The sequence below is a fragment of the Nerophis ophidion genome, linkage group LG10, assembly GCF_033978795.1.
Source record: "Nerophis ophidion isolate RoL-2023_Sa linkage group LG10, RoL_Noph_v1.0, whole genome shotgun sequence".
NCBI lineage: Eukaryota > Metazoa > Chordata > Actinopteri > Syngnathiformes > Syngnathidae > Nerophis > Nerophis ophidion.
In genome coordinates, this window is record NC_084620.1 from 25,747,509 (window position 1) to 25,761,782 (window position 14,274).

Below are 14,274 nucleotides of genomic sequence, written 5' to 3' on the forward strand. Positions count from 1 at the left end.
ATAGATTTCAATTAGTTTGAATTTGCCTATCACTAGTTATTTTTACTCATTTAAACATGTAAAAATATCTGATCAAAAGTCCCTCAAAGGGTCAAAATAAAAAACAACATAACATGTTTGATTTGTTTATAAATAAAGTTTCTTAAAAAAATCAGGCAAAAAAACAAAAACAAAAAAAAAAGAATCCAAAAGGTTTTTTGCCCTTTAAATACATAAGGTCTTTGTAGGTCCTTTAAAGATGATTAAATTCGAAAGTCCCCATTGGTTAAAAAAGCAAAAAAAAACCTGTGTAATTGAGTAACGGAAAACATGGTTTGAATTGTCTTGTTTTCCTAAAATCAGTTACATTTTACTTTTCGTTAAACATTTGTTTATTGATACTGAGCATTTACCATAGGAACAGAGACCAATACTGCGGTAAAAAAGGTTAATCATTATGGTCTTCGCTATCACTGTGCCTCCCTCAGGTGCGATGAGTATGTAAACCAGCTGGATGACATGCAGAGACAATTGGCAGCTTCTGAGGATGAGAAGAAGACCCTGAACTCTCTTCTGAGAATGGCCATTCAGCAAAAACTGGCCCTCACCCAACGCCTAGAGGACTTGGCCTTCGATCAAGAACAAACGTGCCGCAACCGTGGCAGCAGGTTGATCCGCAGGAAGTCCACTCCTCCCAAAGTAAGTCTCCCAACTTCAGCTTCGACCGCTGACCTGGCACAAGGCGCCGGTGCAGCTTTGGTCCGCAGTAGTCCCTCCGCTTCTTGCCTTACTAGTCCAACATTAGTCAATTCTGAAGTTCCAACTACTGTGGCAGCTAAGACAGCCTCTCCCTCGTCGATGTCACAAATATTCCCCCGCAGTCCGTCATCACCAAGCATTTCTTCCCCTCCTCAACCTAACGAGACCTCGTCTTCAACCCCTCAGAGTCTGACTCCCACCAAGTGGCGCCTCGGGGTGCGAACGTTTGCGGTTGACTCCCATTGCTTCAATATTTCTTCTCCATTTTCCCGTAGTTTGGCGGCTTCAAGACATATCACCCCAGATACTCAAACCACACCCAAGCCTAACCAGACAGGGTCTGCCCCTTCCTCTCCTTATCGATCCACAACGCTGGGGTTTCGGCGCCCCTTGTGGAGCCCCTCACTCCGAACTCGTCCCTTCTCCAGTCTGATGGGAACATCGGGACATCACACTTCCTCCTCATCTTCTTCTTACTTGTCTTCACATCCTGTGGCGTCACCCCACAATTATTCATCCACCTACTACAGCTCCTCTGGTACTGCGTCCTACAGCCACACTACCCACTACACTCCTCTCTACCCCAGATACTATGGTTCCTACCGGCCTTGAGGTCTTTGTGGTCTCTTTCTGGCACTTGAGAGAACAGGAGCATATTTCTGTTCTTTTGGCCAATGGATTCTAGTTCTTTGGTAACATTTCTCAGGGATTTGATATCAGGAGCACAAGTGGTTCTAACTTCCCTTTATACCGCAATGACTGATTGGCGGTCCAGAAGAGAATATTACAGTGAAACCTGTTTTACAGTGTTCGGAATAATCATTAACACTGTTTTCTTGGAATTAATTAATTGAATTAAATTAAACGTTGTAATCAAACATTACAACGTGTGTGTTATTATTGTGTTTAGGAGACAAAGCCACTGATATGTCAAACATATACTTGGCCCCTAAATCTGATTCTGATACGCTTACAATCGGTAACTTAACTAGCGGTAACACAACACACAGTGAACACATTAAACAGGAGCTACTGTCGGAATAACTCACGTCAAAAACTCCAAATTAAGACCGCTACCATAGATGACTCCACTCTCGCTTGGTTACGTCACATGTCACTCAACAGGCACACACTCAAAATCACAGATATTCAATTACAAATATGTATCTCATGAAAAATCTTTCAACGCCAGATATTTAAATGTTTTCCCAAAAACTGACACAATAATTACTGTTCCTGGAAAATAGTTATATGTCTCTTGAAATAGGATGGTACGAGACAAAAACATTTCTCTACCTGTAATCTCATTTTTTTAAAGAATGTTTTCTCAAAAGTACTGTACAATATTGGTCTTTAGAGACTAAAAGGGTACAAGGTGTTACAAAGTACAAATGTCTACCATATCAACCCTAAGGTTACCTCATGCATTCAAAATGTGCTTTGCTCATAGACAACACAATGTTATTAATAGTATTTTAAACACTAATATTAGTATTGTTATTAGGGGTGTAACAATTAGTTCAGGTTCCCGATATGATTCAGGGACAATATTACTTTATTTGGAACGATGTGATCCAAAACGATGCAGTGAGTTGAAATTGATTCAGTAACGTTTTAGCAAAAAAAAAATTCAAACAGTCTGACTACGAATAAATAGTGGATTCTGGACACCGCAGGTGAGGTTTGCTAAATTCCTGTAAGTTCTGGTAAGGGTATTATGTATAAATGAATTATGGATTTAACAAAGCAAGTAAACAACAATTAATGGCCAATGCATTCACATCTTTTTTGAATAAAGTGCAACTAACACTTTAGGTTGAATTAACAAGAGAAAACCTTTTACATTTTCAAGAAATGTTCAATCGGAGTAATCAACATTTTATCAGTAGATTTGCCTACTTCTGAGTTAGTTTTTTTCACATAGAAATAATACAACTTTATTCCATGCTTGCCAACCCTCCCGAATTTCAATGAACCCCCCGAAAATCTCCCGAGCAATCATTCTCCCGAATTTCTCCCGAATCCCACCCAGTCATAATATTTGGGGTGTACCTTAAAGGCACTGCCTTTAACGTCCTCTACAATCTGTCGTAACGTACACTTTACCTCTATGATAATAACGTGTCGGCACAGCCTCACACTATGTGCGGCTCTCGGATCATACTTAAGTGAATGCAATGCATACTTGATCAACAGCCATTTATGTCACACTAAGGGTGGCCATATAAACAACTTTAACACTGTTACAAATATGCGCCACACTGTGAAACCACACTAAACAAAAATGAGAAACACATTTCAGGAGAACATTCGTACCGTAACACAACATAAACAAAACAGAAAAATACTCAGAAGCCCCTAAAGTACTAACTTTTCCGGGAAGCAACAATATACACCCAAGCTACCACCAAACCCTGCCCCCCTCAACCCCAAACCCACCTCAACAAACCCCACCCCATCTCCCGAATTCGGAGGTCCCAAGGTTGGCAAGTATGCATTATTCTCAAAAATAAAGTGCAACCAACATATATATAGGTAGAAGCAGATGTACCTGCTACTTTCGCTGTTGTTCTTTTTTAACAGGCCTGGCAGCACTTCTTGCCGATGGAAATTAACTCTTGTTTTCTCAAAGGGTACTCACATGCCTGTATATAAATTTCACTTTTTTTAAATTGATAAGGTACTCAAAGTGAACTGGACTGAATGGGACAGAAATGTCTCTCAAAAAAGTACACCCCTAGCAACAAGCATTGAACCCTTTTAGGTAAATGACGGTACCTCTATTTTTGAGACTGAGGAGTAAATCCATTACGAATTCAATTACATTTTGGGAAAGTAAATTAAAACTATAATTACTTTTGTGAAGTAATTTTCCCATGTTGACATTTATGTAGACAACTCGTCTATACTGCCCAAATCATCAAGTCTCGGTCATCTGTGTTCTTCTTTATAGTAAAAAGTGCCCGCATAAATCGATGTACGTAGTCGTCCTAAATTTTAAAGATCCATAGCAATAATTTCTCTGACAAATCTCTCTGTTTATGACATTTGTTGTAGATTTGTTAGCTTCATCCTTATGGCTCCTGTGATTTTGCAAGAGACGTTTGTGGTTATGGCTAAATGGAACTGCCACTTATATCTTTAACAGTTTGACAGACTCCTCACAAAGTAACACTAAATTGTATATTGAATGTTTTGCCAAAGGAGGAACAAAAATGTCAACAACCTGTGCAGGTTCAAGTAAATGTGCAAACTATAGCTAGTTTTGCTAATGTCGACAACAGCTTACGTCGACCTGTATAGGACTTTTTTCGATAAACATTTTCAGCATTTAGCGAATGAGTTTACAACTCAGATGCAAGATTTGTTTAAAACAAAAAAGTAAAAAACAACTATTTAATAGACTTTTGTTAAACATGTGAATATGGACCATGCCGCACTACATAGCATTTATGTACTGTATCAGTGTGTATTAACTACTTTTATGATGCTATCGGGACTCTGACTCACATTATGTATCCACATTTTACATAAAGCTGATACCAAATAAATGTATGGCAAGGATTGTAGAAAGCGATATCGGTACTTTTTCCAGATCACTGAATGATTTGGTGATTTTTGCTCTAGATTCGACAAAGGAGAAACATTTTAGGCACACAGTAATCAAATTTTTTTTTATCAACAAACACATTTGGAAAAAATTTAACAAAATATTAATCCAATAGTATAAAATAATGTAACAGTATCAACAAAATAATACAACTATTCCCTTTTAACACATACTGTACATTGTTTGTGCAAAATAAAGAAAATTGTGTAAAATAAGTAAACCAAAATTACTATTGGCTCCAATCCAAATTGTTTGGCTTTTTGCCCCCAAACCCTCTTCTGTCTAAGAACTTTTGTTTGCAATATATAAGACATTTGTTCACAATATAACAATACACAAATGGAAAAATATCAACAATACAATAAAACACAGAATAGAAGTGAAGAATATTGATCTCATCCTGCTAGTATCAGTCTGATATTGGTACCACCCTTGGTAAAGCTACTATTGATATTTGGATTGATCCGCCCAGCTGTACTGTCTGCAAACAGTCATGTGCAAATGTTCTTCCTCCTTTTATACTTTGCAGTAAAACGGGTGTCCACACTTTTTCCACCAAAGCTGCATACTAAAGAACCAAAAAATGTGACAGTGATATTTTTTATTTGGAAATTTAAAAAAAGGCTAACACCATCGATTCTGCTAAATGGTTGTGTACTTAAAGTAAAAAAAATGCCTGCATGTCAGCATCATTAATTCAAAAGTTTCTCCTTATATAATGCCTTTTTGCTCTTTTTCACCAGTATTTTTTTAGAATGTGCTGAGGGGTTGCAGGGCAAAAATGACTCCCTGCAGTCCGCAATCAGAATGACTTGAACAAAAAAAAACTGCAGTAGGCCAATATAATAGAGGTGATGGGACAAATTGCACAAAAACCTAAAATAAGGAACAGGAACTGAAACAGCAATTGTGAGGTTCTTTGGAAAACATTTCATTTCTCATTTGTTTATTAATCCATGAAAATGTAAACATTGGTATCCAGCGGTTAACACTTTTAGCCAAAGCGAGCATTGTTGTATTTGTTTTTGTTTTTGTAGAACTAAATAATAAAACAAAAACATTGGCATTTCTCAGTCGTGATGCAGGTCTGGACCTAGTTTCATTCAACTGATAATAAATTAAGGATTTATTTCTAAAAAGTTTGATTATTTTAAAATGATTACATGATTTAAAGTAAGTTAATACAAATATATAGTTAATTAAAATATATTAGTAATAATAAATGAAAAATATTAATTCAAATTCATATAAAATGTGTATTCATATATTCATGCATTTCATGTCCAGATCCCAGGGGCACCCTTGTAGAGCACATAGCAAGGAATAAATATACAGAGCATATCAAAAGGTAGAGTACAAAAATGCTTAATATGACCAAGAGGGGGTCATGTGGTCATCATTATCATGGTCATATTACTAGCACACCCTTGTGCCTCTGAAAGAGCCATCAATGAAGGCTATCAAAGCAGTACAAAGAAGCAATATGTCGCAAGTTTACCTAAAAATATCAGCTTTAAAATCACATACGTTCTTGTCATGGTGTTGGTTGTGTGCAGTGCCTTTACACGCTTTGTTAAAAAAGATCAGTCATGGGTTTTGTTTGTGTTAAGCATGTACAGGACATCAACGAGCTTGGTTTCTTCAACTTCTAACAATGTCACTCGCCACACTGTCTATATACATTGTTTTACATTCAACACAATAATAAACAATAAATGTGAGTGGTTGTTTTTTTCTTGTTCTGTCAGTCATCTGATCATATAAAGCTCTCAGCAATTAATGGCATCTTAACTGTGATACAAAATGATAAGACATAACATGAATATACAGATTTACTTACAAGGCATTGGACAGAAAATGATCCATCAAGTTTATATTACTGTGGATACTATATCTAACACTCAGTCCACATTCCACCAGAAATAATGTTCATACAGTAATATAAAATACAATATTTAATAAGCTTTTGACTGCAAAAGGTTCAGCATGAGTATGTATTTTTTTCCAATTGTAATAGTAACTTTATTACTGTAGCAAAACAAAATAAAAATTAATGTGAGAACTGAAAGATATTGAAATATTGTTAATTATATGACTGGTAAAAAACCTCTGCCAATCAGAAAATGTAATTGTTTTTCTTTTTTTTCTTGACTTTTATAAACCTTTATTTATAATTGGATGGATGGATAGATAGATAAATAGATAGATGGATAGATAGATAGATAGATAGATAGATAAATATATAGATAGATAGTACTTTATTGATTCCTTAGGAGAGTTGCAGCATTTACAAAAAAATCAAGAAATAATAATAATCTAAACAAATACAAAAACAGCACAAAAATAATACAAAACAGCGCCAGGGGTTTGTAAACTCAATAAAGTAACTAAAATAGAATGCAATATAAATATATATATGTAAAAAAATGTGTAGCGTCCAGAAGAAGTGCACGCAAAGTCTGACGCTCTTTTTTTTAACTTTTATTGAGCAACCTGTCTAACACAGCTCAACTTATCTTGTTCCTTTCACATGCACGTCTATCCTCCTTTTTTATTTCCGCATCAACAACCTTCTTCCTTCTTCGCCAATCACCTTACAGGCGTGCTATGTTCACAACAATAGGAATTCTGAATATCACTCACTCAAGAACACAAAATCAACATCAGCAGGTCGTTACACTATCCCCCCCTTTCAAAGTCCCTCGTCCCCGAGGGGGACAACAAAATCTCTCAAGTGGGCTGGTCGCCGCCTCAGCCTCCGGGGTCTTGTGTTCCCCCTTTCTGGGGAGGAAGTCACAGGAAGTGTTACATCCTGTGAAGGCCAGGACGAGGTCCCCGGAACGGAAGAACCAGACTCTCTAGTCCCTGGGCTAAGGCTCATTCTCCACGGTAACTCCACTACGAGTCCTGCAGGAGTGCCCGTGCCCCGGTATGGTGCTAGCCGGTCGCGGTGCAGGACAACTTTTCTGCCACGGGGTGGGAGTTGGACTCAGTATACAACTTCTCCGAGTCTTTCCAACACTCTACAAGGGCCCATCCAGTCGCTGTCCAGCTTCGGGCATCTTCCCTTTTTCCGCTGGGGGTTGTACACCCACACCAACTCTTCAGCAGTAAAATGTCGCCCTTTTTCGTGCACGTCGTAATTCCTCTTTTGTCTACGGCCAGCATTCCGCAGCTGGTTCCTGGCAAATTCGTGAGCTGAATCCAGCCGGTCTTGTAGTCTCTTAGCGTACTCCACTCCTGGTGGACCAACCGGCGCATCCGGAGGTCTACCCATCATTATTTCGGCAGGCGTACGGATCTCCCGGCCCAGCATTAAAAGGGCTGGGGAGCAAGAAGTGGAGTCTTGAACTACTGACCTGTATGCCATTAACACGAGGGGAACATGGCAATCCCAGTCCCGCTGATGTTTAGCAGTGACAATTGCCAACTGTTGTCCCAAGGTGCGGTTAAACCTTTCCACAAGCCCGTCACTCTGTGGGTGCAGGGGTGTTGTCCGGGTCTTCCGAGAGCCAAGTTTCTCGCACAACGTTGCAAAAAGCCTTGACTCAAAGTTCCTGCATTGATCGGTGTGGATGATCTCTGGAGCACCGAACCTGCTGAACATCCCCTCCAACAGCGCGTCTGCAATAGTTTCAGCTTCTTGGTCGGGCAGGCTGTATGCTTCAGGCCACTTTGTAAAGTAGTCCATTACTGTGAGGATGTAGCGGTTACCTCTTTCTGTGCGAGGAAAGGGCCCGAGGACATCTATTCCCACCCTCTCCGCAGGGAATTGCTGTAACTGTGCATGTGATCTGCCTGTAGGCCCCTTCTTTGCCACGCAGCTGTCACAATGCTCGCAATAGTGAACCACATCTCTTCTGTGTTGACCCCAATAAAAGGCTTGGCGGAGGCGGCTTAGGGTCTTGGAGATACCAAAGTGCCCAGATCCCGGGGCTCCGTGCACTGCTTGTAGGACCGACTCTCTCAAAGTTTTTGGCACCACCACTTGCCAGCGGGTCTCCCCTGTGGCTGGTTCTCTCCAGCCTCTTTGTAGCACACCATCGGAAAGACGCAGGGTTTCAAACATTGACCAGAGGCCTTTTGTAGCGCGTGAGAGCATGGCAATTCCTTCCCACTGTGGTCGCCGCTGTCTGGCCACCCATGCGCGAACAGGCCTGATGTCACTGTCCTCCTCTTGTCCAAGCTCCCACTCTACTACCGTGATGGGTGGCTGCAGCAGTCCATCGGTCGGCCCCCTTGCATCCACCACCGCACACAACACATTTGGATGGAGCCCCTCCAGTGTGTCCCTTTTCTCACAATATTGGCAGTTAGTTACGTAGCAGGGCCGGCGAGAGAGTGCATCAGCATTGCCATGTTGTGCTCCTGGCCTATGGGCCACGGTGAAGTCAAATGCTTGTAGCTCTTCAATCCAGCGCGCCAGCTGGCCTTCAGGCTCTTTGAAGGACATAAGCCACTGTAAAGCGGCGTGGTCAGTTCTGACTGTAAAATTAAGACCGCCCATGTAATATTTGAAGTAGCTCCCGCCGGGTCACACAATAGCGCCTTTCGGCCTTGTTAAATGTCCTGCTATGGTATGCGATCACCTTCTCTCCTTCAGGTGTCACCTGAGACAGCACTGCTCCGGAGCCAACATTGCTGGCATCAGTGTCCAAGACAAAGGGGAGGCTGGGGTTAGGTGGGGCGAGGATGGGAGCCTCCACAAGAGCTCTCTGCAGTGAGCTGAATGCTGTCTGACACTCTTCAGTCCAACTAAACAACTCGCCCTTTTGCAGCAACCGGAACGAGCTAGCAGCGATGCAGGAGAACCCTTTTACAAACCGCCTGTAATATAATGCCAGGCCGAGGAAACTCTTCAGCTCATGCACCGACCTCGGAGTGGGCCACTCCTCCACAGCGCGCACCTTCTCAGGTACAGTGCCCACCCCCGCCCCCTCCAACTCTGTGTCCCAGGAACGTGACCTCTCGTCTCAAAAAACAGCACTTCTGGGGGTGTAGTTTTAAGCCTGCTGCCGTCATCCGCTCCAGCACACGCTTGAGACCTGCCATGGCTGCTTCAAAGGACCGACCATGAACCAAGATGTCATCAAGGTACACAATACACTCTTGGCGGGAAATGCCAGCGAGTACCTTGTCCATAAGTCTTTTGAATGTGGCAGGTGCATTGCAAAGACCAAACGGAAGCATCCTAAACTGCCACAGGCCTGTCGTGGTAATGAAAGCTGTCTTGGTTCTGGCGTCGAGGGTAAGGGGAACTTGCCAATAGCCACTGCGCAGGTCAAGGGATGAAAACCAGGATGACTCGGCCACCACATCCAAGGCCTCGTCGATACGAGGAAGGGGGTAGGAGTCTTTTTTCGTCACCTTGTTCAAGGGTCTGAAGTCGACACAGAAGCGCCACTCATTCACCCCCTTCTTTGGGACCATTACAACCGGCGATGCCCAGGGACTTGTAGAGGGCTCAATAAGTCCAGCACGTTGCATGTCCTGTAGGACCTTATCAGCTGCGGCCTGACGGGCCAGTGGAAGCCGTCTAGGTCTCATCCTGATTGGGTGGGCGTCCCCTGTGTCAATATTGTGATGGATGAGGTCTGTCTGGCCGACAACCTCCCCCCCCCCCCCCACACACACAGTCATAGGAACGTACCAACAGTTCCCTACCCAGGTTTGTCCAATTACCACGAGGTGTTCTGGCTGGCGATCTTTTCCGCCCACTGCCTGTACCCCCCTCTCTTGAACAACCTGTACTGTGTCCTCCTTGAGGTGACGTTGGGACATTTCCTCAGGGGCCAGTAATGTCCCATCTATACGGCCCCTTCCCCGTTTCCCTTATTGACCGGGGTATGTGGGCAATCACAAACAAAGTATCCAGCCTCCCCACAGCTCCAACACGTCTTAACACGCTGTCTTGAGTGTCGATCATCACGTAGGGTGGCTGCCCGAACCAACTGGGTCAGTGACTCCATCCACGCTGGGTCCCCCGACCCCAGGTCTGGTCCCTTTTGTTCTTTCACCTGAGGTGTATCACCAAGCACAACCCTTTGAGCACTGGTGTGCAGCATCTCTCTCTCTGTAGCCAGCTCAAGGGCTGTCTGGAGGGAAGTGGGGTGGGCCAGCAGGGTCTGAACACGCAAGTCAGCTGGTAGAAGGGCCTGGAGGAAGTGATCACGGGCCAGCTCCCCCTGGATGGCTGCAGGCATGTGAGCATAGGTGTGGTGGACCAGTCCCTCAATGTCGTTAGCCAGGTCCCTTAGTGACTCTCCTGGTCGCCGCTGACGACTGCAGAGCTCTGAGCGTAAAAGGCTGTCTGAGCACAGTCCAAATCTCCTCTTCAAAACCCAACAAGAGCTCCATAATCACTTCTCTCTGGTGGGCTCAGTAGCAGCAGGCTCGACAAGGCATCCCCAGTGAGGCACATTGCAAGTTGGAGGGACATTTCTTCTGGAGACCATCTTCCTGCTTGTGCCAACAGTTCAAATTGGGCATGAAATGCCTCCCAGTTCGCCTTGCCATCAAACCTGGGAGTCTTCATTGAGGGCGGAATTCCCCCATGCCAAGCAGCGTGCGCTGCACCTGTCAGCGCTGCCTCTCTCTCTCTCTCTTTGCAGCGAGCTCCTCACGTCCTAGATTCACACAGACGTCTGCAGTCGCTGCCGGCACCTTAAGTCCACACTCAATGTCCTTTCCCTCCCGTTCAATCTTGACAAAGTCGCCAGGAAAGATCGTGGCACGTACCTCCCGATGACGTAGCAGGTCGAGCACACAAGCAGCGCAATATGTGCAGACAAGCAGCAGCAGTATGTGCAAAGTTTTACTTCTGACACCAATTGTAGCGTCCAGAAGAAGTGCACGCAAAGTCTGACGCTCTTTTTTTAACTTTTATTGAGCAACCTGTCTAACACAGCTCAACTTATCTTGTTCCTTTCACATGCACGTCTATCCTTTTTTTTTATTTCCGCATCAACAACCTTCCTCCTTCTTCGCCAATCACCTTACAGGCGTGCTATGTTCACAACAATATGAATTCTGAATATCACTCACTCAAGAACACAAAATCAACATCAGCAGGTCGTTACAATATGTAACAAAATGTAAAGCCATAGGCTCACACAAGTTCCGTAAATAATTTATATTTGGAACACAGCATCATAGTTTTCACAACTTTTTGGTTGTTAGAGATAAAGAGTGTTTTAAAATAGAGTTGTAATTCTTTTTTAAAGGCACAAAAAAAAGGTCGGTATTGAGAAACTTAGCCAATAGTATAACGAGGTTGCAAAGGTAAAATTGCTTTTCAATTTTTTTTTCACAGTGTCATACCAAATAGCACATCTTTAACACAAAGCACACATTTGTCACGAATATATAGAAAATATAAAGTTCCAAACGCTAACTTTATTTCAATTTCGTCATCCAGCTTCCTGTCGCGTAGTTGTAACAAATAACATCAAAGCGAAGACCTCTTACTCGACTTAAATTTCCGATCACAGAAACGTAACACATTTCCCCCCCTCAGCCGCTTCTAGAAGTATTTTGTAGTTGGCAAATGATTCATGTATTCTTCCCAGCCAAATAAAAAACTATTAGCTTTTTATACACTATAACGAACAATGTGTGTTAAACACCAGGGACCGGAAGTTGAGGATCACATCCTAGTCGAGTACATCATACAATACGTGATCTGTGTGCTTTCGCAAAATGGCGGTGTGCATATTTATTGTCATCTGACCAGGTTTAATCAAATATTTACCCAAAAGGTCACACTCTTGAGTTCACGTTTCGCCAGCAGCATCCTCACAAGCGCCGAGGAGGAGGTAAGACCCATGTATTTTCTACCACCATGTTTGTATCATTAAGTTCCAAAAGACCCAAAAACAAAACAACAATGTGAGCGTTATACATAGGATACCGGGTTGTGTAACTTTTAATAAGCCACATCAGTTCGCTAACAAGGGGAAATACAAACTAGTAGTTTTCAATTGTACTTCAGTATCCTTTACACGTCCGTTTTAAGTTATATTGTAATTGGTCTAAACCATTTTTTCGATGACCAAAGTACAATGAAAGTAGTCTGAATATTTAAACATTTGCAGTTAGGGTGTCCCACGTGAAAGATAATTAGGTCCACTGATATTAGCAGGATGAATGCCATGTCTTCTTATAGCCTAATGCAACTATCCTCTGACAACAGTGTTAATTTTTACAGCAGTTTTTAAGTGTACTTTTAGTCATAGTCTTGTGATGAAAGTGTATTTTAGCTTTAGTCATCTAAATCAGTGGTTCTCAACCTTTTTTCAGTGATGTACCCCCTGTGAACATTTTTTTTATTCAAGTACCACCTAATCAGAGCAAAGGATTTTTGGTTGAAAAAAAGAGATAAAGAAGTAAAATACAGCACTAAGTCATCAGTTTCTGATTTATTAAATTGTATAACAGTGCAAAATATTGCTCATTTGTAGTGGTCTTTCTTGAACTATTTGGGAAAAAAGATATAAAAATAACTAAAAACTTGTTGAAAAATAAACAAGTGATTCAATTATAAATAAAGATTTCTACACATAGAAGTAATCATTTACTTAAAGTGCCCCCTTTGGGGATTGTAATAGATCCATTTAGATTCGTGAACTTAATTCTAAACATTTCTCCACAAAAAAAGAAATCTTTAACATCAATATTTATGGAACATGTCCACAAACAAATCTAGCTGTCAACACTGAATATTGCATTGTTCTATTTTTTCACAGTTTATGAACTTACATTCATATTTTGTTGAAGTATTATTCAATAAATATATTCATAAAGGATTTTTGAATTGTTGCTATTTTTAGAATATTTAAAAAAACTGTCATGTACCCCTTGGCATACCTTCAAGTACCCCCAGGGGTACGCGTACCCCTATTTGAGAACCACTGATCTAAATTGATTTAGTTTGTCTAGTTTTAGTCATTTTAGTCAGCTAATATTACAGAATGTTTGGTCGACTAAAATATAAAGTATTAAAGAAAAGGCATCTTTAAAGTTTACTGAAAAACACTTTTTAATTAGACTACCTACAAAACATTTGAACACAAAAAGTGACATGGTCTTATGGTCAGGAATGATGTATGATGCATACCATGGTCAATGCCAATACATATCTTTCAGACTCTTTTTCTATTTTTCATGCTACGTCTTTGGCCAAGCAGGTATGTATGTATGTGTGTTGTGAAACGGAGTTGCAATGTATGCCTTCATTATAATTTATTTAAGAATGCAGGAGAACCGGAAGTAGCAAATACACATTGCTTTAGCTTACAGGTGTGTAGATATCAAGATGCCCGCTGATGGCATCATATAAAATGTGTCTATTTCGCATGTTAAATCCATACATTGTTTTCACGGTTAAATATTTACAAGGAAAAGCATCTGATTGGTTCTCTTTCCTAACTAACTAACTAACTAACTAACTAACTAACTAACTAACTAACTAACTAACTAACTAACTAGCTAACTAACTAACTAACTAACTAACTAACTAACTCCTCTTTCACTGTTAAAGAGCTGTGATTGGTTATATTCCAAACTTGTCTTTTATATCTACAAGACTAAATTAAATATGATTAGAATCTTGTTTCTGTCAACTTTTTTGTCCCATTTTTTTTAGTCGACAAAATTTCAGTTTATTTTGTTATCTTCTGAGTTCACGTGCGTTTGTTTTTGATTCGTTATTCCCTTATTTTCGGCGGGGGGAAATAGGTTGTTGCTGATAACTAAGACGAAAAGTATTTGTCAACTAAATCCACACCCTTTCACACCTTCAAATTGCTTACTCATCATGTCCTTTGTTTGTTACATGTTGATTTTATCCGTTGTGCATCTTGTAAAATGTACTTGGGTGGTTATCAATTACATATATAATGACTAGACCAAAACGCAAAACTAATTTT

General features: G+C 41.1%; 2 protein-coding genes across 7 annotated transcripts in view; both read left to right on the plus strand.

The window, feature by feature from the left end:
• The window catches only part of LOC133560548 (protein bicaudal D homolog 1-like), a 37,291-nt gene extending 31,222 nt beyond the window's left edge, over window positions 1–6,069 (plus strand). For 5 of the 6 annotated variants that reach the window (XM_061913186.1, XM_061913187.1, XM_061913188.1 and 2 more), the window contains exon 11: window positions 468–6,069. In XM_061913186.1, coding sequence (XP_061769170.1) covers window positions 468–1,350 — 883 coding nt within the window. In that variant the 3' untranslated portion in view covers window positions 1,351–6,069. The remainder of the gene's footprint in view (window positions 1–467) is intronic. The other variant, XM_061913191.1, reaches the window with a different exon arrangement.
• A 5,927-nt stretch (window positions 6,070–11,996) lies between these two features.
• Window positions 11,997–14,274, plus strand: part of LOC133561288 (prestin-like) — a 33,832-nt gene continuing 31,554 nt past the window's right edge. Inside the window, 1 exon segment of the mRNA XM_061914652.1 lies at window positions 11,997–12,162. The gene's annotated coding sequence lies outside the window, so the exon portion shown is untranslated.